Below are 24,935 nucleotides of genomic sequence, written 5' to 3' on the forward strand. Positions count from 1 at the left end.
CTACCATATCTCTCCTGTTGTATCACTAACCCCGTCAGGATCCTACCATATCCCTAGCCCCGTCAGGATCCTACCATATCACTAGCCCCGTCAGGATCCTACCATATCACTAGCCCCGTCAGGATCCTACCATATCCCTAGCCCCGTCAGGATCCTACCATATCACTAGCCCCGTCAGGATCCTACCATATCACTAGCCCCGTCAGGATCCTACCATATCACTAGTCCCGTCAGGATCCTACCATATCCCTAACCCCGTCAGGATCCTACCATATCCCTAACCCCGTCAGGATCCTACCATATCCATAACCCCGTCAGGATCCTACCATATCTCTCCTGTTGTAATTGGAACAGGGTTGGAATTAAAACCTTCTGGACAGTAGTTCTCCAGGAACAGGGTTGGAATTAAAACCTACTGGACGGTAGTTCTCCAGGAACAGGGTTGGAATTAAAACCTACTGGACGGTAGTTCTCCAGGAACAGGCTTGGAATTAAAACCTACTGGACGGTATCTCTCCAGGAACAGGGTTGGAATTAAAACCTACTGGACGGTAGTTCTCCAGGAACAGGGTTGGAATTAAAACCTACTGGACAGTAGTTCTCCAGGAACAGGGTTGGAATTAAAACCTACTGGACGGTAGTTCTCCAGGAACAGGGTTGGAATTAAAACCTACTGGACGGTAGTTCTCCAGGAACAGGGTTGGAATTAAAACCTACTGGACGGTAGTTCTCCAGGAACAGGGTTGGAATTAAAACCTACTGGACGGTAGTTCTCCAGGAACAGGGTTGGAATTAACCTACTGGACGGTATCTCTCCAGGAACAGGGTTGGAATTAAAACCTACTGGACGGTAGTTCTCCAGGAACAGGGTTGGAATTAAAACCTACTGGACGGTAGTTCTCCAGGAACAGGGTTGGAATTAAAACCTACTGGACGGTAGTTCTCCAGGAACAGGGTTGGAATTAAAACCTACTGGACGGTATCTCTCCAGGAACAGGGTTGGAATTAAAACCTACTGGACGGTAGTTCTCCAGGAACAGGGTTGGAATTAAAACCTACTGGACGGTAGTTCTCCAGGAACAGGGTTGGAGAGCCCTGAACTAGACCCGACCAAATATCTCTTATTATTTTTGGAGGTGTTTTTTTGCTCCCTCTGGTTGTGAAATGGTTCCTGTCTGAAGGAGTGTGATGGGTAGTTTGTTCCACGAGATGGCAATGTTCTCTGTGTCTTGAGATCTAGCAAACCCTGTTGACCAGGGGACGGGCAACTTTGATTGGGGTTAGGGGCCACAAAAACATCTGAATTCCTCATGATGGACCGTAGCTGCTCGCAATTCTACACATTTTCCCATGGAGAGGAAAATGTGCTGTTTTTAATATATCTAAGTGAGACTGACTAACAAAATCAATGGAGGCCACCCGGCAATTCAACCATGATAACAAGTTTAGTTTGGACACACCTATTCATTCCAGGGTTTTTCTGTACTTTTACTATTTTCTATATTGTAGAATAATAGTGAAGACATTAAAACTATGAAATATAACATGAAATCATGTAGTAACCAAAATAGTCTTAAAACAAATCAAAATATCTATTTTATATTTGGGATTCTTCAAACTAGCCACCCTTTGTCTTGACAGCTTTGCACACTCTTGGCACTTGGCATTCTCTCAACCAGCTTCATGAGGTAGTCACCTGGAATGCATTAAAATTCTTAAGTTAATTTGTGGAATTTCTTTCCTTAATGCGTTTGAGCCAATCAGTTGTGTTGTGACATGGTAGGGGTGGCATACAGAAGATGGCCCTATTTGGTAAAAGACCAAGTCCATATTATGGCTCTCATGAGGACCGCCACAGGAATGGAAGACCCAGTTACTGCTGCTGCAGAGGATAAGTTAATTAGAGTTACCAGCCTCAGAAATTGCAGACCAAATATATGCTTCACAGAGTTCAAGTAACAGACACATCTCAACATCAACTGTTCAGAGGAGACTGCGTGAATCAGGCCTTCATGGTCGAATTGCTGCAAAGAAACCACTACTAAAGGACACCAATAAGAAGAAACTTGCTGGGGCCAAGAAATACGAGCAATGGACATTAGACCGGTGAAAATCTGTCCTTTGGTTTGATGAGTCCTAATTGGAGATTTTTAGTTCCAACCGCCGTGTCTTTGTGAGACGCAGAGTAGATGAACGGATGATTTTGTTACACACTTTTTTTTGTTTACTACATGATTCCATATGTGTTATTTCATAGTTTTGATGTCTTCACTATTATTCTACAATGTAGAAAATAGTAAAAAATAAAATAAAATAAAAACCCTTGAATGAGTAGATGTGTCCAAACTTTTGACTGGTACTGTAGCTGGCTGCTAAACTAACTTGGCAATCTAAACATTGTTAGCTGACATCGGCTAATTGACTATCAGTAACTGACATGACAAGAGGATCACTGCTGATGCACAACCAAATGTTGAAATTGCACCTTGTGTATTCTACCTCTCAACAATAAGTTGAGACCCTGACTGAGTTATTAAAAAGGGGAGGGGGGGGGGGGGGTTGATCCGAGGGCTTTCCAGTTGTCCGTCCCTGCTGTAGACATTTTCTCAGCAAAAAAGCAAAAATCCTTATTCCTTATTAACCCATATGACAAATTAAGACTTGGAAGAAGGGCACATTTTTACTTGATATTTGTTTAGTTGTTATGATGAGAGGATTGGAAAGTGTCCCCATCTTTGGGAGTTACAACATGACTCATGCTTTGGCCCTTCATTACAGTAGGAGGGAGAACCATTTGTGACTTTTGGGAGATGAATATAAAATGGAGGAATGTGATAAAGGAGTGGGGGAACGGAGGGCTTGTTAGTCAGGGTATTTACTCCCTACTGGCTGAGGTGTGTGTGTGTGTGTGTGTGTTCTCCTGTATTGCTCATCCAGTGGCATTATCAGCATGTTCGTTAAGACACGATTACAGGAATTGTTACGGCAGCTAATCAGGCTGAGACGTGGGAGGCCCTTATCTCTGCCGTGTGTGTGTGTAAGCTTGTCTGCCTGTGGCAATCACGCTTCTCCGAGTCCCACTATGCCTCCGTTCGTTTGATGAGAAAAGCCTCTGCATGTGATCTGCAGATAACCATCCAGATAATAGCATTTTTTATTGACTAATTTCAGACAATCTGATGTGTTCTCTGGGGCAGTAACTCCTGTGATTTGTCTTAAATCAGTCGTCAGACTGTTAGAATGGACATTATGTTCCCAGTAATAGTTTGTAGGAATATGAGCTGAAATTATTGGTCTAGATGATGATGATGATCAAACCTGTCCAAGTGGAGAGAATGACAACCAGACGGATGATGTTTAATCTCAGCTCAATTCAACCTGAATCGGCTCTCCTTGTTCCTACAGTTTTAATACGTCCTCAATCGGCTCTCCTTGTTCCTACAGTTTTAATACGTCCTCAATCGGCTCTCCTTGTTCCTACACTTTTAATACGTCCTCAATCGGCTCTCTTCGTTCCTACAGTTTTAATACGTCCTCAATCGGCTCTCCTCGTTCCTACAGTTTTAATACGTCCACAATCGGCTCTCCTTGTTCCTACAGTTTTTAATACGTCCACAATCGGCTCTCCTCGTTCCTACAGTTTTTAATACGTCCTCAATCGGCTCTCCTCGTTCCTACAGTTTTTACAATCGGCTCTCCTCGTTCCTACGGTTTTAATACGTCCACAATTGTCTCTCTTCGTTTCAACGGGGAAGAAGTTATTCATAGAAAATTTAACTTTTGTTGTGCCATTTTTATGACGTGATTTATTATTGTCTCACATTTTCCTGCCAATGACTGCCACCCGGACACCCGGTGGCTGTCCGGGTGGCTGTCCGGGTGGTTGGGGGGGGGGCTATATTACCCATACCCTCGATCTGACCCTATCAGACATTGAAATCTCCTTCTAGTTCTTTGGAATCAGCAGCCTGTTGCTGACAGCTAACTTCTCTGTCTCCTTTCCTGTTTTTATAGGTACTCGGAACGCAGTAACACCAAGTGTGTTGGTATCACCATCGAGACGCGTCCTGACTACTGTCTGAAGAGACACCTCAGCGACATGCTGGGGTACGGCTGTACCCGGCTGGAGATAGGGGTTCAGAGCGTCTACGAGGACGTAGCACGGGACACCAACAGGTCAGAGGTCATTAGTGTGTGAGATAAAGGGTTCATAGAGTCTACGAGGACTTTTAGTTTGAGACACAAACAGGGCAGAGGGCAGAGGTCAGGAGGGATTTTGAATTGAGCCGTCATAGCGACTGCTAGTGATATGTCACTTATCTTAGTCATATGTCAGTATTCTTATTCATGGCCGCTAGTCATATGTCACTAATCTAAGGGGCAGAAACCCAAGGGTCATAGATACTAATCATATGTCACTGGTGTTAGGCATGACTCGCATGTCCCCAGTGTTGGGCATGACTCGCATGTTCCTAGTGTTGGGCGTGACTCGCATGTCCCTAGTGTTGGGCGTGACTCGCATGTCCCTAGTGTTGGGCGTGACTCGCATGTCCCTAGTGTTGGGCATGACTATCATGTCCCTAGTGTTGGGCGTGACTATCATGTCCCCAGTGTTGGGCGTGACTTGCATGTCCCTAGTGTTGGGCGTGACTCGCATGTCCCTAGTGTTGGGCGTGACTCGCATGTCCCTAGTGTTGGGCGTGACTCGCATGTCCCTAGTGTTGGGCGTGACTCGCATGGTCCCCAGTGTCGGGCATGACTCGCATGGTCCCCAGTGTCGGGCATGACTCGCATGGTCCCCAGTGTCGGGCATGACTCGCATGGTCCCCAGTGTCGGGCATGACTCGCATGGTCCCCAGTGTCGGGCATGACTCGCATGGTCCCCAGTGTCGGGCATGACTCGCATGGTCCCCAGTGTCGGGCATGACTCGCATGGTCCCCAGTGTCGGGCATGACTCGCATGGTCCCCAGTGTCGGGCATGACTCGCATGGTCCCCAGTGTCGGGCATGACTCGCATGGTCCCCAGTGTCGGGCATGACTCGCATGGTCCCCAGTGTCGGGCATGACTCGCATGGTCCCCAGTGTCGGGCATGACTCGCATGGTCCCCAGTGTCGGGCATGACTCGCATGGTCCCCAGTGTCGGGCATGACTCGCATGTCCCCAGTGTTGGGCATAGCCACTGGTCATATGTCAGTAGTGTTGGTCAGTATAATGTTGTGTGTCATGTGCATGTTACATGATCACCATGTAATCTATTGTGTGAGTGATTTGTGATCATCCTAGTGAACGTGATTGTGTGTTTTACACGCTCGCTGTGTAATAATAATAATAATGCTGTGTGTGTGTCCAGAGGTCACACAGTGAGGGCGGTGTGTGAGTCCTTCCACTTCTCCAAAGACGCAGGTTTCAAGGTGGTGTCTCACATGATGCCTGACCTCCCTAACGTTGGTATGGAGAGAGACGTCGAACAGTTCATCGTGAGTAACACACACACACACACAGCGGGACGTGGTGCTGTATACTGTAAATAGTACCAGCTGTTTTACAAGAGAGGATAATGTCGAGTGACCTAAGCCCTAGCTGAGAAGGGATAACTGCAACTGCCAACCCTATAGACAAAGGGAGAGATTTTAATGACAAGTATCTCACAAGCATATGATGAAAGTAAAACATCTTATCTATGTTACCCAACTCATTCTGATTCATCCCCAATAATAACTTCTAAGAAATGTGTTTGTAGTTTGTCAGGATTTATAACGATTATCTGAACCCATTTGCACCAATATACATATATATATTTCAGCAAAATTGAGAGACAAAACTGTAGTTTATAACAACCGATGTGAAAATAGCAAGTGAATACAAAAATACCCCTCCTACCGTGGTCTGTCACTGATTGAATGAGCGGCGTCATTTTAATGTGTGGTAGCTAGGTTACACCGCGTGATGACTGGACCCAACCCACTGTTTAATGTGTGGTAGCTAGGTTACACCGCGTGATGACTGGACCCAACCCACTGTTTAATGTGTGGTAGCTAGGTTACACCGCGTGATGACTGGACCCAACCCACTGTTTAATGTGTGGTAGCTAGGTTACACCGCGTGATGACTGGACCCAACCCACTGTTTAATGTGTGGTAGCTAGGCTACACCGCGTGATGACTGGACCCAACCCACTGTTTAATGTGTGGTAGCTAGGCTACACCGCGTGATGACTGGACCCAACCCACTGTTTAATGTGTGGTAGCTAGGTTACACCGCGTGATGACTGGACCCAACCCACTGTTTAATGTGTGGTAGCTAGGTTACACAGCGTGATGACTGGACCCAACCCACTGTTTAATGTGTGGTAGCTAGGTTACACCGCGTGATGACTGGACCCAACCCACTGTTTAATGTGTGGTAGCTAGGCTACACCGCGTGATGACTGGACCCAACCCACTGTTTAATGTGTGGTAGCTAGGTTACACAGCGTAAAGACTGGACCCAACCCACTGTTTAATGTGTGGTAGCTAGGTTACACTTATCTCCCTCACTAGCTTTAAGCACCAGCTGTCAGAGCAGCTCATAGATTACTGCACCTGTACATAGCCCATCTATAATTTAGCCCAAACAACTACCTCTTTACCTACTGTATTTATTTATTTATTTTGCTCCTTTGCACCCCATTATTTCTGTCTCTACTTTGCGCTTTCTTCCACTTGCAAACCAACCATTCCAGCGTTTTTATTTTTTATTTTACTTGCTGTGTTGTATTTACTTCGCCACCATGGCCTTTTTATATTTTTATTTATTTATACATATATTTGTTTGCCTTCACCTCCCTTATCTCACCTCACTTGCTCACATTGTATATAGACTTATTTTTTTTCACTGTATCATTGACTATATGTTTGTTTTACTCCATGTGTAACTATGTGTTGTTGTATGTGTCGAACTGCTTTGCTTTATCTTGGCCAGGTCGCAATTGTAAATGAGAACGTGTTCTCAATTTGCCTACCTGGTTAAATAAAGGTTAAATAAATAAAATTAAAAAAACAACGCGTCATGACTGGACCCAACCCACTGTTTAATGTGTGGTAGCTAGGTTACACCTCGTGATGACTGGACCCAACCCACTGTTTAATGTGTGGTAGCTAGGCTACACCGCGTGATGACTGGACCCAACCCACTGTTTAATGTGTGGTAGCTAGGTTACACCGCGTGATGACTGGACCCAACCCACTGTTTAATGTGTGGTAGCTAGGTTACACCTCGTGATGACTGGACCCAACCCACTGTTTAATGTGTGGTAGCTAGGCTACACCGCGTGATGACTGGACCCAACCCACTGTTTAATGTGTGGTAGCTAGGTTACACCGCGTGATGACTGGACCCAACCCACTGTTTAATGTGTGGTAGCTAGGCTACACCGTGTGATGATTGGACCCAACCCACTGTTTAATGTGTGGTAGCTAGGTTACACCGCGTGATGACTGGACCCAACCCACTGTTTAATGTGTGGTAGCTAGGTTACACCGCGTGATGACTGGACCCAACCCACTGTTTAATGTGTGGTAGCTAGGCTACACCGTGTGATGACTGGACCCAACCCACTGTTTAATGTGTGGTAGCTAGGTTACACCGCGTGATGACTGGACCCAACCCACTGTTTAATGTGTGGTAGCTAGGTTACACAGCGTGATGACTGGACCCAACCCACTGTTTAATGTGTGGTAGCTAGGCTACACCGCGTGATGACTGGACCCAACCCACTGTTTAATGTGTGGTAGCTAGGTTACACAGCGTGATGACTGGACCCAACCCACTGTTTAATGTGTGGTAGCTAGGTTACACCGCGTCATGACTGGACCAACCCACTGTTTAATGTGTGGTAGCTAGGTTACACCGCGTCATGACTGGACCAACCCACTGTTTAATGTGTGGTAGCTAGGTTACACCGCGTCATGACTGGACCAACCCACTGTTTAATGTGTGGTAGCTAGGTTACACCGCGTCATGACTGGACCCAACCCACTGTTTAATGTGTGGTAGCTAGGTTACACCGCGTGATGACTGGACCCAACCCACTGTTTAATGTGTGGTAGCTAGGTTACACTTATCTCCCTCACTAGCTTTAAGCACCAGCTGTCAGAGCAGCTCATAGATTACTGCACCTGTACATAGCCCATCTATAATTTAGCCCAAACAACTACCTCTTTACCTACTGTATTTATTTATTTATTTTGCTCCTTTGCACCCCATTATTTCTGTCTCTACTTTGCGCTTTCTTCCACTGCAAACCAACCATTCCAGCGTTTTTAGTTTTTATTTTACTTGCTGTGTTGTATTTACTTCGCCACCATGGCCTTTTTATATTTTTATTTATTTATACATATATTTGTTTGCCTTCACCTCCCTTATCTCACCTCACTTGCTCACATTGTATATAGACTTGTTTTTTTTCACTGTATCATTGACTATATGTTTGTTTTACTCCATGTGTAACTATGTGTTGTTGTATGTGTCGAACTGCTTTGCTTTATCTTGGCCAGGTCGCAATTGTAAATGAGAACGTGTTCTCAATTTGCCTACCTGGTTAAATAAAGGTTAAATAAATAAAATAAAAAAAACACTGCGTCATGACTGGACCCAACCCACTGTTTAATGTGTGGTAGCTAGGTTACACCTCGTGATGACTGGACCCAACCCACTGTTTAATGTGTGGTAGCTAGGCTACACCGCGTGATGACTGGACCCAACCCACTTTTTAATGTGTGGTAGCTAGGCTACACCGTGTGATGACTGGACCCAACCCACTGTTTAATGTGTGGTAGCTAGGCTACACCGCGTGATGACTGGACCCAACCCACTGTTTAATGTGTGGTAGCTAGGCTACACCGTGTGATGACTGGACCCAACCCACTGTTTAATGTGTGGTAGCTAGGTTACACCGCGTGATGACTGGACCCAACCCACTGTTTAATGTGTGGTAGCTAGGTTACACCGCGTGATGACTGGACCCAACCCACTGTTTAATGTGTGGTAGCTAGGCTACACCGTGTGATGACTGGACCCAACACACTGTTTAATGTGTGGTAGCTAGGTTACACCGCGTGATGACTGGACCCAACCCGCTGTTTAATGTGTGGTAGCTAGGTTACACCGCGTGATGACTGGACCCAACCCACTGTTTAATGTGTGGTAGCTAGGCTACACCGCGTGATGACTGGACCTAACCCACTGTTTAATGTGTGGTAGCTAGGTTACACCGCGTCATGACTGGACCCAACCTACTGTTTAATGTGTGGTAGCTAGGTTACACCGCGTGATGACTGGACCCAACCCACTGTTTAATGTGTGGTAGCTAGGTTACACCGCGTGATGACTGGACCCAACCCACTGTTTAATGTGTGGTAGCTAGGTTACACCGCGTGATGACTGGACCCAACCCACTGTTTAATGTGTGGTAGCTAGGTTACACCGCGTGATGACTGGACCCAACCCACTGTTTAATGTGTGGTAGCTAGGTTACACCGCGTGATGACTGGACCAACCCGCTGTTTAATGTGTGGTAGCTAGGTTACACCGCGTGATGACTGGACCAACCCACTGTTTAATGTGTGGTAGCTAGGTTACACCGCGTCATGACTCGACCCAACCCACTGCCGTGTCGCTCTCTCTCTTGTGCTGTATCCCAAATGGGCCCCTATTCTCTATTTAGGGCACTACTTTAACCAGACCCCTATGGGCCCTACATAGGAATAGGGTGCCATTTAGGATGAACAATATGCCTGGGTTATTTTATGACCGGGTAGTCATCCTGTCAGCCAGTCAGGGTGTGGTGACTCATTGCTTCACATTACAGAGAAGAAGTGGTGAAGAGCGTAGAGGGGATTATGGGTAGTTCATTACTGCCTGGTGTGATACTTTAGCAGGCCAGACAATCTGCTCTGGCTTCATTACTACCTGCGTGTGTGTGATGCAGTGGTTAGAGGGAAGGTGTGTGTGATGCAGTGGTTAGAGGGAAGGTGTATGTCTACTTCCCACCTGCTTGCAACCGTCTCGCTTACAGCTCGCTGCCACTGGCTTGCCCATGTGATAAACTGGGAAGCAGCTCTGCGTAAGTCTTACCTTGACAGTAAACAGCCTCTCCTTCATCAAGACTCTTGCCGGGCCTCCTCGTGACACGGTAACTGGATGGCCTCATGCTAACTCGGCAGGGCAAAAGCCTCCTGCATCTGTGTGGACGTACTGGTCATCTTTGATATTTTCTTCTTTCTTTGCCACTGGAGTAGCCCATTTTCCAACAGCGAAGAAGTGATGTTCGGACAATCACCCCCCCCCCCCGACTCTAAATAGTTTCATCACGCAGGTATCCACTACTGCTCTGCAGCGACTTCCACCTAGAATTCCTGAAACCATTAAAGTCGACAGGCAATGGAGTGCTTGGTAACAGGCAGGACGGAATGATCTGGTATCTCCTAGCCGGGCCCCTGCACGGTAACAGCACGGGGCTTTTGGTCGTCAGCAGCTGGGATTTGAGTGGCAGCTACACCTTGCAGACCCCTGTACGTCTGAGCAGTCCTGTTTTAGGAACCACACTGTTCACCCCAGCTGGGAAAAGGCCTAGAAAAGGTGTCTGAAACATTGCCCACTCTAACTCTCTTAGATGGGTGCAATAGCCTTTCAGGACATTCCGCTTCAGCGGTCGCGAACTAGATACAAATGAATGTCCCTTTACGACTTGTAACATGGAACGTCTCTTGGACTCGAGCCACGGCGCCGACGGGCCCTGAAGGAAAGACGGCACTCATCGCAGCAGAGCTGAAGCGATTTATAACAATGACATCGCTGCAAATCGTGTGAGACCAGACTCCTAGGTGAAGGGTCGCCCAGCCATCCTTAACCAAGCTCAGAATGAAGGGTCACCCAGCCATCCTTAACCAAGCTCAGAATGAAGGTTCACCCAGCCATCCTTAACCAAGCTCAGAATGATGGTTCACCCAGCCATCCTTAACCAAGCTCAGAATGAAGGTTCACCCGGCCATCCTTAACCAAGCTCAGAATGAAGGGTCACCCAGCCATCCTTAACCAAGCTCAGAATGATGGTTCACCCAGCCATCCTTAACCAAGCTCAGAATGAAGGTTCACCCGGCCATCCTTAACCAAGCTCAGAATGAAGGGTCACCCAGCCATCCTTAACCAAGCTCAGAATGATGGTTCACCCAGCCATCCTTAACCAAGCTCAGAATGAAGGTTCACCCGGCCATCCTTAACCAAGCTCAGAATGAAGGTTCACCCGGCCATCCTTAACCAAGCTCAGAATGAAGGTTCACCCGGCCATCCTTAACCAAGCTCAGAATGAAGGTTCACCCGGCCATCCTTAACCAAGCTCAGAATGAAGGTTCACCCGGCCATCCTTAACCAAGCTCAGAATGATGGTTCACCCGGCCATCCTTAACCAAGCTCAGAATGAAGGTTCACCCGGCCATCCTTAACCAAGCTCAGAATGAAGGTTCACCCGGCCATCCTTAACCAAGCTCAGAATGATGGTTCACCCGGCCATCCTTAACCAAGCTCAGAAGGAAGGTTCACCCAGCCGTCCACCTCAAGAAGTCCACTTAAAAAGGCTCCAGCTACCCTAGTCATAAACTGTTCTGCCTGCTACCACACGGCAAGCGGTACCGGAGCGCCAAAGGGTATGTCCAAGAGGCTTCTAAACATCTTCTACCCCCGAGCCATAGGACTCCTGAACATCGAGTCACATGGCTACCCAGACTATTCACATTGCCCCCCACACCACTGCCGCTCTCTGTTGTCATCTATGCATAGTCACTTTAATAACTCTACCTATATGTACATACTACCTCAACTAACCGGTGCCCCTGCACATTGACTCTGTATCGGTACCCCCCTGTATATAGTCTCTCTATTGTTATTTCACTGCTGCTCTTGAATTACTTGTTACTTTTATCTCTTGTTCTTATCTGGTGCTCGACGTCAGGAAACAGAGTCACGTAACAACCTACGTCTCTCTCTGTCTCTAGGCAGAAAAACTAGAGAACATCGAGACAACATTAGATGGCTCCAAGCTGCCACACAACTCAAATCTGATCGCGTACTTGATCTCCAGTATGCGGATGACTGAGCTCATATGAAACATACCCTAGGAGCTGTACAGGCCACCCTCACAGGAGCTGTAAGAGCATTACAGCAGAACGGCTGTCTGTTAACCTCCCAGAGGTCAGAGGTCATCTGATCCTCCACCTGAAACAACACATTCTTCATCTCGCTCTTCCCTGGCCTCTCGGAAGACTAACATCGAACAAGATATCCAGAACCGGGTCAAAGAGGCCTCGTCCTCCTTTTGGATGGCTAAGGAAGAGGGGTTTTTAAACAACAGGAACCTGCACCTCCACACCAAAGTTGCAGTGTGTCTACACTCCTTTATGGATGTTTAACATGGACAGTCTACAACCGACACTTTTTAAAACAACTGGAGTCCTTTTTCATATAAAATGCCTTTCGACGCATTTTGAAAGTGACCTGGAAGGATCGTGTTCCCCACTCGGAGATCCTACAGAGATCCAACTGCAGGAGCATTGAGGCGTTCGTCACACACCAGCAGCTTAGATGGCTCGGCCAATGCCATCCAGATAGTAGAGGATCCCCTGCCGCGGAAGCTGCTGTATGGACAGCTACAACGGTGCCGTCGCTCTGCAGGTGGGCAGAAAAAAAGCGGCTAAAGGACCAACTGAAGACAGGACCCTGTCTCCCTCGAGACTGTTGCTGCGGACCCTTCCACCTGGCCGAGGTGGGGGGGAAAGGACTGAAAGTAGTCTGGTGAAAGCGACAGAGAAGAAATGTGACCATGCCTGCACCGGCCTCAACGGGACAGGCCTTTGTGTGCTCTGTCTGTGGCAGACAGTGTGCATCCCTACATTGGATTTTACAGTCATCAGTGAACCCACAATCAGTAGTGGAAGTCCACATCGGATGCAATATACTACCTTGTGTGTGGCCAGCCAGCCAGCCAGCCACACATTTTGTTGAACTAGCCTGGTTACTCTTCCACTATAGTTGCTATAATAGAACGTGTATTCAGAGTCGGGGTTCCATGTGGAGTCAGATTAACTCATGGATACCTATTTTATGTTTCTGCATCCAGTATGAAGGAAGTTAGAGGTAGTTTAGCGAGCCAATGCTAACTAGCCTTAAAATGGTATCCACGGGTTCATCTGACTCTCTGGGGAAGTAAACAAAGGGCTTCATTACCAACATCCCGAAGTATCCCTTTGAGAATAGCTCTCACACCCTGTGTGTGTAATCCTAGTGATAGTAATCGGAGCGTGTCGGTGTGTGAGAGCAGGAGATAAATGGTGTATTTGGCCAATGGTCACAGTCCTGCTCCCCTGTCATACTGATGCATACACCTGCATCACTGGGACCTCTTGTTCTTTAACAGCACTCTCTGTCTTCCTCTTCGCCCTCCTTCCTTCTCTCTGTCTTCCTCCTCTCTGTCCTCTGTCTTCATCCTCTTTCTCCTCTCTGTCCTCCCTCCTCCCCTTCTGTCTTCCTCTTCCCCCTCCATCCTCCTCTTCCCCTTCCGTCCTCCTCCTTCCACCAACTACCCCCTCTTCATCCTTCACCTCTTCCCTCCACTTCCTCCTCTTTCTCTGCCCTCCAGGAGTTCTTTGAGAACCCAGCGTTCAGGCCAGATGGGTTGAAGCTGTACCCCACTCTGGTGATCAGGGGTACAGGTCTGTATGAGCTGTGGAAGACCGGTCGTTATAAGAGCTACTCCCCCTCTGCCCTGGTAGATCTGGTGGCTCGCATCCTGGCACTGGTGCCACCCTGGACTAGAGTCTACCGCGTCCAGAGGTCTGTGTGTGTGTCTGTGTTAGAGAGAGTTGCTTTGGCAATGTAAACACGTTTCCAATAAAGCCCCTTTTTGAATTGAATTGAGAGAGGATGTAAAAACAGAAAAGCCTTCAAAATGCAAACAGATCTACCGCTCATATACTTAAAAAAAAAAAACTGAATTTAATAAACATAAGCCTATGCAACATTAATGAATTAAAAATAGTTCTGTAGCAATAAGGCTTGTGCAGTAGGCAAAAGGCCCAATACATTACAATATCACTACATATTGGTTATGCTTGAATTGCCCTGCCAATGTTCTTCTTCTCAGACCAATTTTTGAAATTATATTTTACTTGATGGCCTGCGTATGAGGAGAGGGAGGGAGGGAGGAAGGGAGCAGCAGTGAGGCTGCCTCTCACCTGACTCACCGTCCTTCAGCTCCCTCCCTCCTCTGAGAAAAGGGGACACAGTCATCCAGCCGCCGCATGCACCAATTCCTGTTAATCTTATGACCAGAGACTGTGAAATGTGAAACTACCTGACAAAGTATGTGGACACCCGCTTGTGGAACATCTCATTCCAAAATCATTGGATTTTGCATTAATTTTTCCATTAATATGGAGTTGGTCCTCCCCTTTGCTGCTATAACAGCCTCCACTCTCCAGGGAAGGCTTTCCACTTTCCATTGCTGCGGAGACTTGCTTCCATTCAGCCACGAGCATTAGTGAGGTCTGATGTTGGCCGATTAGGCCTGGTTCGCAGTCGGCGTTCCAATTCATCCCAAAGGTGTTAGATGGGGTTGAGGTCAGGGCTCTGTGCAGGCCAGTCAAGTTCTTTCACACCGATCTCGACAAACCATTTCTGTATGGACCTTGATTTGTACAAGGGGGCATTGTCATGTTGAACCAGGAAAGGCTGTTGGAAGCACAGAATCCTCTAGAATGTCATTGTATGCTGTAGCGTTAAGATTTCCCTTCACTGGAACTAAGGGGCCTCCTCCACCAAACTTTACAGTTGGCACTATGCATTCGATCAGGTAGCGTTCTTCTGGCATCCGCCAAACCCAGATTCGTCCGTCGGACTGCCAGATGGTGAAACGTGATTCATCACTCCAGAGAACGCGTTTCCACTAATAGTTTCCAATAATAGTGAAGACATCAAAACTATGAAATAACACATGGAATCATGTAGTAAAAAAGTGTTAAACAAAATATATTTTATATTTGAGACTGTTCAAAGTAGCCACCCATTGCCTTGATGACGGCTTTGCACAGTCTTGGCATTCTCTCAACCAGCTTAATGAGGTAGTCACCTGGAATGCATTTCAATTAACAGGTGTGCCTTGTTAGAAGTTAATTTGTGGGATTTCTTCCCTTAATGTGTTTGAGCCAATCTGTTGTAAAAGGTATAAGACCAAGTCCATATTATGGTAAGAACAGCTCAAATAAGCAAAGAGAAACGACAGTCCATCATAACTTTAAGACATGAAGGTCAGTCAATGCTGGAGTATTTCAAGTGCAGTTGAAAAAACCATCAAGCGCTATGATGAAACTGGCTCTCATGAGGACCGCCACAGGAAAGGAAGACCCAGAGTTACCTCTGCTGCAGATTATAAATTCATTAGAGTTAACTGCACCACAGATTGCAGCCCAAATAAATGCTTCACAGAGTTCAAGTAACAGACACATCTCAACATCAACTGTTCAGAATTGCTGTTCGAATTGCTGCAAATAAACCACTAAAAAGACACCAATAAGAAGAAGAGACTTGGTTGGACCAAGAAACATGAGCAATGGACATTTAACCGGTGGAAATCTGTCATTTGGTATGATGAATGCAAATTTGAGATTTTTGGTTCCAAACGCCATGTCTTTGTGAGACGCAGAGTAGGTGAACGGATGTGTGAACGGATGTGTGGTTCCCACCGTGAAGCATGGAGGAGGAGGTGTGGCGGTGCTTTGCTGGTGACACTGTCTGTGATCAAGTGCACCTACTGCGCGAAAACACATTTAAAAAAAAAAAAAAAAAAATAGGAAGGCAAAGCTTTATCGTTGGGTTTTTTACAAAAATGTTTGTTGATCGACTAGGAATGACTTGGAGATCGACCTGTCAATCGTGATCGACCAGTTGGTGACCACTGATTTTACAGTATACTGATGTATCCTAAACCCCTTTTTATATAAAGTATTACAGTATACTGATGTATCCTAAACCCCTTTATGTAAAGTATTACAGTATACTGATGTATCGGTCTCTCTGTCTCAGGGATATCCCCATGCCTCTGGTGAGCTCTGGAGTGGAGCATGGTAACCTCAGAGAGCTGGCTCTGGCCAGGATGAAAGACATGGGGACGGAGGTGAGGAAATACACTGCAAATAACATGTATAAAATAAGGCCAGAGGGGGTGTGGCGTTCACTCTCAAATAGAACACTTTTTGTTTTATTTTTGCGTCATACTCATGGTATGCCGTCTCATTTGCACATGACTGGAGTGCTGTTTTAGCCAATCAGCATCCAGGATCCAAACTACCAAGTGTATATATACCAAGTATATATTGAAGCAATAGGCCCCTAGGAGGTGTAGTATATTGAAGCAATAGGGCCCCAGGCGGTGTAGTATTTTGAAGCATTAGGGCCCCAGGGGGCGTAGTATATTGAAGCAGTAGGGCCCCAGGGGGCGTAGTATATTGAAGCGGTAGGGCCCCAGGGGGCGTAGTATATTGAAGCATTAGGGCCCCAGGGGGCGTAGTATATTGAAGCATTAGGGCCCCAGGGGGCGTAGTATATTGAAGCAGTAGGGCCCCAGGGGGCGTAGTATATTGAAGCGGTAGGGCCCCAGGGGGCGTAGTATATTGAAGCGGTAGGGCCCCAGGGGGCGTAGTATATTGAAGCAATATGCCCCCAGGGGGCGTAGTAGTATATTGAAGCAATAGGCCCCCAGGGGGCGTAGGAGTATATTGAAGCAGTAGGCCCCCAGGGGGCGTAGTAGTATATTGAAGCGGTAGGGCCCCAGGGGGCGTAGTAGTATATTGAAGCAATATGCCCCCAGGGGGCGTAGTAGTATATTGAAGCAATAGGCCCCCAGGGGGCGTAGTAGTATATCGAAGCGGTAGGGCCCCAGGGGGCGTAGTAGTATATTGAAGCGGTAGGGCCCCAGGGGGCGTAGTAGTATATCGAAGCGGTAGGGCCCCAGGGGGCGTAGTAGTATATTGAAGCGGTAGGGCCCCAAGGGGGTGTAGTATATTGAAGCGGTAGGGCCCCAGGGGGCGTAGTAGTATATTGAAGCGGTAGGGCCCCAGGGGGTGTAGTATATTGAAGCAATAGGGCCCCAGGCGGTGTAGTATTTTGAAGCATTAGGGCCCCAGGGGGCGTAGTATTTTGAAGCATTAGGGCCCCAGGGGGCGTAGTATATTGAAGCAGTAGGGCCCCAGGGGGCGTAGATAGAGTGGGAGTATTTGAAGCGGTAGGGCCCCAGGGGGCGTAGTGTATTGAAGCGGTAGGGCCCCAGGGGGCATAGTATATTGAAGCAATATGCCCCCAGGGGGCGTAGTAGTATTTTGAAGCAATAGGCCCCCAGGGGGCGTAGGAGTATATTGAAGCAGTAGGCCCCCAGGGGGCGTAGTAGTATATTGAAGCGGTAGGGCCCCAGGGGGCGTAGTAGTATATTCAAGCAATATGCCCCCAGGGGGCGTAGTAGTATATTGAAGCAATAGGCCCCCAGGGGGCGTAGTAGTATATTGAAGCGGTAGGGCCCCAGGGGGCGTAGTAGTATATTGAAGCGGTAGGGCCCCAGGGGGCGTAGTAGTATATTGAAGCGGTAGGGCCCCAGGGGGCGTAGTAGTATATTGAAGCGGTAGGGCCCCAGGGGGCGTAGTAGTATATTGAAGCGGTAGGGCCCCAGGGGGCGTAGTAGTATATTGAAGCGGTAGGCCCCCAGGGGGCGTAGTAGTATATTGAAGCGGTAGGCCCCCAGGGGGCGTAGTAGTATATTGAAGCGGTAGGGCCCCAGGGGGCGTAGTAGTATATTGAAGCGGTAGGGCCCCAGGGGGCGTAGTAGTATATTGAAGCGGTAGGGCCCCAGGGGGCGTAGTAGTATATTGAAGCGGTAGGGCCCCAGGGGGCGTAGTAGTATATTGAAGCGGTAGGCCCCCAGGGGGCGTAGTAGTATATTGAAGCGGTAGGGCCCCAGGGGGTGTAGTATATTGAAGCGGTAGGGCCCCAGGGGTTGTAGTATATTGAAGCGGTAGGGCCCCAGGGGTTGTAGTATATTGAAGCAATAGGGCCCCAGGGGGCGTAGTAGTATATTGAAGCAATAGGGCCCCAGGGGGCGTAGTAGTATATTGAAGCGGTAGGGCCCCAGGGGGCGTAGTAGTATATTGAAGCGGTAGGGCCCCAGGGGGCGTAGTAGTATATTGAAGCGGTAGGGCCCCAGGGGGCGTAGTAGTATATTGAAGCGGTAGGGCCCCAGGGGGTGTAGTATATTGAAGCGGTAGGGCCCCAGGGGGTGTAGTATATTGAAGCGGTAGGGCCCCAGGGGGCGTAGTAGTATATTGAAGCGGTAGGGCCCCAGGGGGTGTAGTATATTGAAGCGGTAGGGCCCCAGGGGGCGTAGTAGTATATTGAAGCGGTAGGGCCCCAGGGGGCGTAGTAGTATATTGAAGCGGTAGGGCCCCAGGGGGCGTAGTAGTATATTGAAGCAATATGCCCCCAGGGGGCGTAGTAGTATATTGAAGCAATAGGCCCCCAGGGGGCGTAGTAGTATATCGAAGCGGTAGGGCCCCAGGGGGCGTAGTAGTATATTGAAGCGGTAGGGCCCCAGGGGGCGTAGTAGTATATCGAAGCGGTAGGGCCCCAGGGGGCGTAGTAGTATATTGAAGCGGTAGGGCCCCAAGGGGGTGTAGTATATTGAAGCGGTAGGGCCCCAGGGGGCGTAGTAGTATATTGAAGCGGTAGGGCCCCAGGGGGTGTAGTATATTGAAGCAAAAGGGCCCCAGGCGGTGTAGTATTTTGAAGCATTAGGGCCCCAGGGGGCGTAGTATATTGAAGCAGTAGGGCCCCAGGGGGCGTAGTAGTATATTGAAGCGGTAGGGCCCCAGGGGGCGTAGTGTATTGAAGCGGTAGGGCCCCAGGGGGCATAGTATATTGAAGCAATATGCCCCCAGGGGGCGTAGTAGTATTTTGAAGCAATAGGCCCCCAGGGGGCGTAGGAGTATATTGAAGCAGTAAGCCCCCAGGGGGCGTAGTAGTATATTGAAGCGGTAGGGCCCCAGGGGGCGTAGTAGTATATTGAAGCAATATGCCCCCAGGGGGCGTAGTAGTATATTGAAGCAATAGGCCCCCAGGGGGCGTAGTAGTATATTGAAGCGGTAGGGCCCCAGGGGGCGTAGTAGTATATTGAAGCGGTAGGGCCCCAGGGGGTGTAGTAGTATATTGAAGCGGTAGGGCCCCAGGGGGCGTAGTAGTATATTGAAGCGGTAGGGCCCCAGGGGGCGTAGTAGTATATTGAAGCGGTAGGGCCCCAGGGGGCGTAGTAGTATATTGAAGCGGTAGGGCCCCAGGGGGCGTAGTAGTATATTGAAGCGGTAGGCCCCCAGGGGGCGTAGTAGTATATTGAAGCGGTAGGGCCCCAGGGGGTGTAGTATTTTGAAGCATTAGGGCCCCAGGGGGCGTAGTATATTGAAGCAGTAGGGCCCCAGGGGGCGTAGTAGTATATTGAAGCGGTAGGGCCCCAGGGGGCGTAGTGTATTGAAGCGGTAGGGCCCCAGGGGGCATAGTATATTGAAGCAATATGCCCCCAGGGGGCGTAGTAGTATTTTGAAGCAATAGGCCCCCAGGGGGCGTAGGAGTATATTGAAGCAGTAAGCCCCCAGGGGGCGTAGTAGTATATTGAAGCGGTAGGGCCCCAGGGGGCGTAGTAGTATATTGAAGCAATATGCCCCCAGGGGGCGTAGTAGTATATTGAAGCAATAGGCCCCCAGGGGGCGTAGTAGTATATTGAAGCGGTAGGGCCCCAGGGGGCGTAGTAGTATATTGAAGCGGTAGGGCCCCAGGGGGCGTAGTAGTATATTGAAGCGGTAGGGCCCCAGGGGGCGTAGTAGTATATTGAAGCGGTAGGGCCCCAGGGGGCGTAGTAGTATATTGAAGCGGTAGGGCCCCAGGGGGCGTAGTAGTATATTGAAGCGGTAGGCCCCCAGGGGGCGTAGTAGTATATTGAAGCGGTAGGGCCCCAGGGGGCGTAGTAGTATATTGAAGCGGTAGGGCCCCAGGGGGCGTAGTAGTATATTGAAGCGGTAGGGCCCCAGGGGGCGTAGTAGTATATTGAAGCGGTAGGGCCCCAGGGGGCGTAGTAGTATATTGAAGCGGTAGGCCCCCAGGGGGCGTAGTAGTATATTGAAGCGGTAGGGCCCCAGGGGGTTTAGTATATTGAAGCGGTAGGGCCCCAGGGGGTGTAGTATATTGAAGCGGTAGGGCCCCAGGGGTTGTAGTATATTGAAGCGGTAGGGCCCCAGGGGTTGTAGTATATTGAAGCAATAGGGCCCCAGGGGGCGTAGTAGTATATTGAAGCAATAGGGCCCCAGGGGGCGTAGTAGTATATTGAAGCGGTAGGGCCCCAGGGGGCGTAGTAGTATATTGAAGCGGTAGGGCCCCAGGGGGCGTAGTAGTATATTGAAGCGGTAGGGCCCCAGGGGGCGTAGTAGTATATTGAAGCGGTAGGGCCCCAGGGGGCGTAGTAGTATATTGAAGCGGTAGGGCCCCAGGGGGTGTAGTATATTGAAGCGGTAGGGCCCCAGGGGGTGTAGTATATTGAAGCGGTAGGGCCCCAGGGGGCGTAGTAGTATATTGAAGCGGTAGGGCCCCAGGGGGTGTAGTATATTGAAGCGGTAGGGCCCCAGGGGGCGTAGTAGTATATTGAAGCGGTAGGGCCCCAGGGGGCGTAGTAGTATATTGAAGCGGTAGGCCCCCAGGGGGCGTAGTAGTATATTGAAGCGGTAGGCCCCCAGGGGGCGTAGTAGTATATTGAAGCGGTAGGGCCCCAGGGGGCGTAGTAGTATATTGAAGCGGTAGGGTCCCAGGGGGTGTAGTATATTGAAGCGTTAGGGCCCCAGGGGGTGTAGTGGTATATTGAAGCGTTAGGGCCCCAGGGGGCGTAGTAGTATATTGAAGCGTTAGGGCCCCAGGGGGCGTAGTATATCGAAGCGGTAGGGCCCCAGGGGGCGTAGTAGTATATTGAAGCGGTAGGGCCCCAGGGGGCGTAGTAGTATATGGAAGCGGTAGGGCCCCAGGGGGCGTAGTAGTATATGGAAGCGGTAGGGCCCCAGGGGGCGTAGTAGTATATGGAAGCGGTAGGGCCCCAGGGGGCGTAGTAGTATATGGAAGCGGTAGGGCCCCAGGGGGCGTGGTAGTATATTGAAGCGGTAGGGCCCCAGGGGGCGTGGTAGTATATGGAAGCGGTAGGGCCCCAGGGGGCGTGGTAGTATATTGAAGCGGTAGGGCCCCAGGGGGCGTGGTAGTATATTGAAGCGGTAGGGCCCCAGGGGGCGTAGTAGTATATTGAAGCGGTAGGGCCCCAGGGGGCGTAGTAGTATATTGAAGCGGTAGGGCCCCAGGGGGCGTAGTAGTATATTGAAGCGGTAGGGCCCCAGGGGGCGTAGTAGTATATTGAAGCGGTAGGGCCCCAGGGGGCGTAGTAGTATATTGAAGCGGTAGGGCCCCAGGGGGCGTAGTAGTATATTGAAGCGGTAGGGCCCCAGGGGGCGTAGTAGTATATTGAAGCGGTAGGGCCCCAGGGGGCGTAGTAGTATATTGAAGCGGTAGGGCCCCAGGGGGCGTAGTATATCGAAGCGGTAGGGCCCCAGGGGGCGTAGTATATCAGCCATTATAAACTGGGTGATTTGATCCCTGAATTATTATGATTGGCTGAAAGCCATGGTATACCCCATCCTCTACTGCTCGTATAAATCACCACGGGTATGACGAGATTTAGTTCTACTGCTCTAATTATGTTGGTTACCATTTTATAATAGCAATAAGGCTCCTCGGGGGGTTTGTGATATATGGCCAATATACCACGGCTAGGGGCTGCGTCCAGGTACTCCGCGTTGTGTCGTGGTTAAGAACATCCCTAAGCCGTGCTATATTGGCCATATACCACACCCCCCTAGGAGCCTTATTGCTATTATAAACTGGTTACCAACATAAATAGAACAGTAAACAAGTAGTTTTGCGTCACACCCATAATATATATAATCTGATATACACACGGCTGGAATGCTGTTTCAGCCAATCAGAATCCAGGATCTAAACTACCCGGTTTACAATAATGTGTGTGTGTATAAAATGTCATTACAATCCAATGTTAAGTCATACGTAGTGGTAGTTAGCTAGTTAGAATACATGATCATAATGTCTTTCTCTCATCCACTAGTGTCGAGATGTGAGAACAAGAGAAGTGGGAATCCAGGAGATCCATCACAAAGTCCGTCCCTACCAGGTGGAGCTAATTCGTAGAGACTACGTAGCCAACGGTGGCTGGGAGACCTTCCTGTCCTACGAGGATCCAGAACAGGACATTCTGATTGGTCTGCTGCGTCTGCGGCGTTGTTCCGCCCAATCATTTCGCCCTGAGCTCAAAGGGGGAGTGTCTATCGTGCGTGAGCTGCACGTCTACGGCAGCGTGGTTCCTGTCAGTAGCAGAGACCCCAACAAGTTCCAACACCAGGTACACTATACCTACCTACCTACCTAGCGCTATTCAAATATTACTAGCTACTCAACATCATCATGACCTTGTTAAGTTGAATCATGTGGGGGTTTTTTTATGAACTGAATCACTGTCTCTGTTATGTGTCAAGTCTCTGAGGTTTTGTTAAGCTCCGTGCTTGATTTGTCTTTTCATTTGTTCCTCCTGTTTGTAGGGCTTTGGCATGATGTTGATGGAGGAAGCAGAGAGGATCGCCAGAGAGGAACACGGCTCTGGGAAACTAGCCGTCATCTCAGGTGGGTCTCTTCTCGTTCTCTCTCTCCTCCATGCTTAGGAGCAGTAGACGGTTGGTCTTAGATATATATATATATCTATTTCTATATCTCTCTGTGTCTCTGTCTCTCTTCCCCCCCCTCCCAGGAGCAGTAATCGGTTGGTCTTAGATCTATCTATATATCTATTTCTATATCTCTCTGTGTCTGTCTCTCTTCCCCCCTCCCAGGAGCAGTAGACGGATGGGCTTGTCTTCTCTCCTCCTAGGAGTTCTTGTTCTTGTATTCCAGGCTTTATCTACAAATTCTGTAAACAGAAATACACAATGAACATAAACATTTCAGTTTCTCCTCATGGCTCAGCCGTATAATTCCAGGGTAGACGGTGCATTCAGAAAGTATTCAGACCCCTTCACTTTTCCCACATTTAGTTACGTTACAGCCTTTTTCTGAAATGTATTAAATAGTTCCCCCCCCTCAATCTACACACAATACCCCATAATGACAAATTAAAAACTTGTTTTTAGAAATCCCCCCCCCAAAAAATAAAAATCACATTTACCTAAGTATTTAGATCCTCTACTCAGTACTTTGTTGAAGCAGCGATTACAGCCTTGAGTCTTCTTTGGTATGATGCTACAAGCTTGGCACACCTGTATTTGTGGAGTTTCTCCCATTCTTCTCTGCGGATCCTCTCAAACTCTGTCAGGTTGGATGGGAGCGTTGCTGCACAGCTATTTTCAGGTCTCTCCAGAGATGTTCTATCGGGTTCAAGTCTCTGCTCTGGCTGGGCCACTCAAGGACATTCAGAGACTTATCCTGATGCCACTCCTGCGTTGTCTTGGCTGTGTGCTTAGGGTCGTTGTCGTGTTGGAAGGTGAACCTTCGCCCCAGTCTGATGTCCTGAGCGCTCTGGAGCAGGTTTTCATCAAGGATCTCTCTGTACTTTGCTCTGTTCATCTTTCCCTCAATCCTGACTAGTCTCCCAGTCCCTGCTGTTGAAAAACATCCCCACAGCATGATGCTGCCACCACCATGCTTCACCGTAGGGATGGTGCCAGGTTTCCTCCAGACGTGACACTTTGCATTCAGGCCAAAGAGTTCAATCTTTGTTTCATCAGACCAGAGCATCTTGTTTGTTATGGTCTGAGAGTCTTTAGGTGCCTTTTGAGGAGTGGTTTCTGTCTGGCCACTCTACCATAAAGACCTGATTGGTGGAGTGCTGCAGAGATAGTTGTCCTTCTGGAAGGTTCTCCCATTTCCACTGAGAAATGCTGGAGCTCTGTCAGAGTGACCGTCGGGATCTTGGTCACCTTCCTCTTCTCCCCCGATTGCTCAGTTTGGCCGGGGTCCAGCTCTAGGAAGAGTCTCGGAAGAAGTTTGGAACCACCATTTAAGAATGATGGAGGCCACTGTGTTCTTGGGGACCTTCAATGCTGCAGAAATGTTTTGGTACCCTTCCCCAGATCTGTGCCTTGACACAATCCTGTCTCAGAGCTCTATGGACAATTCCTTCGACCTCATGGCAGGGTTTTTGTTCTGACATGTACTGTCAACTGTGGGACCTTATATAGACAGGTGTGTGCCTTTCCAAATCATGTCCAATCAATTGAATTTGGACTCCAATTAAGTTGTAGAAACATCTCAAGGATGATCAATGGAAACAGAATGCACATGAGCTAAATTTTGAGTCTCGTAGCAAAGGGTCTGAATACTTATGGAAATAACGTATTTCAGTTATTTTTTTGTAAATTTGCGTAAGATTCTAAAACTGTTTTTGCTTTGTCATGGGGTATTGTGTGTAGAAGTATTTAATCTATTTTAGAATAAGGCTGTAATGTTACAAAATGTGTAAAAAGTCAAGGGCTGTGAATACTTTCCGAAGGCACCCTACGGTGGGCTTTCTAGAATAAAGACACGGGTATCGTGGTAGAAAAGGCAATTGAAATTCATTTGATCCTCCATCTCTATTTCTTTGAGATCACTTAATACTTAAGTATCAAAAGTAAATGTATAAGTACAAGTGTTTTTTAAATGTGCCAGGGGCACAATCCAACACTCAGACATAATTTACAAACAAAGCATTTGTGTTTAGTGAGTCCGCCAGATCAGAGG

General features: G+C 48.5%; 1 protein-coding gene across 1 annotated transcript in view; it reads left to right on the forward strand.

Annotated features, from left to right (window-relative positions):
- The window catches only part of LOC139582495 (elongator complex protein 3), a 32,402-nt gene that overhangs the window by 5,852 nt on the left and 1,615 nt on the right, over positions 1-24,935 (forward strand). The window contains exons 8-13 of the mRNA XM_071412556.1: positions 4,015-4,176; positions 5,353-5,479; positions 13,672-13,865; positions 16,113-16,203; positions 22,273-22,566; positions 22,763-22,844. Of these exons, the coding sequence (XP_071268657.1) occupies positions 4,015-4,176; positions 5,353-5,479; positions 13,672-13,865; positions 16,113-16,203; positions 22,273-22,566; positions 22,763-22,844 (950 nt within the window). The remainder of the gene's footprint in view (positions 1-4,014; positions 4,177-5,352; positions 5,480-13,671; positions 13,866-16,112; positions 16,204-22,272; positions 22,567-22,762; positions 22,845-24,935) is intronic.

This window comes from Salvelinus alpinus, chromosome 8 (genome assembly GCF_045679555.1).
Source record: "Salvelinus alpinus chromosome 8, SLU_Salpinus.1, whole genome shotgun sequence".
Lineage (NCBI taxonomy): Eukaryota > Metazoa > Chordata > Actinopteri > Salmoniformes > Salmonidae > Salvelinus > Salvelinus alpinus.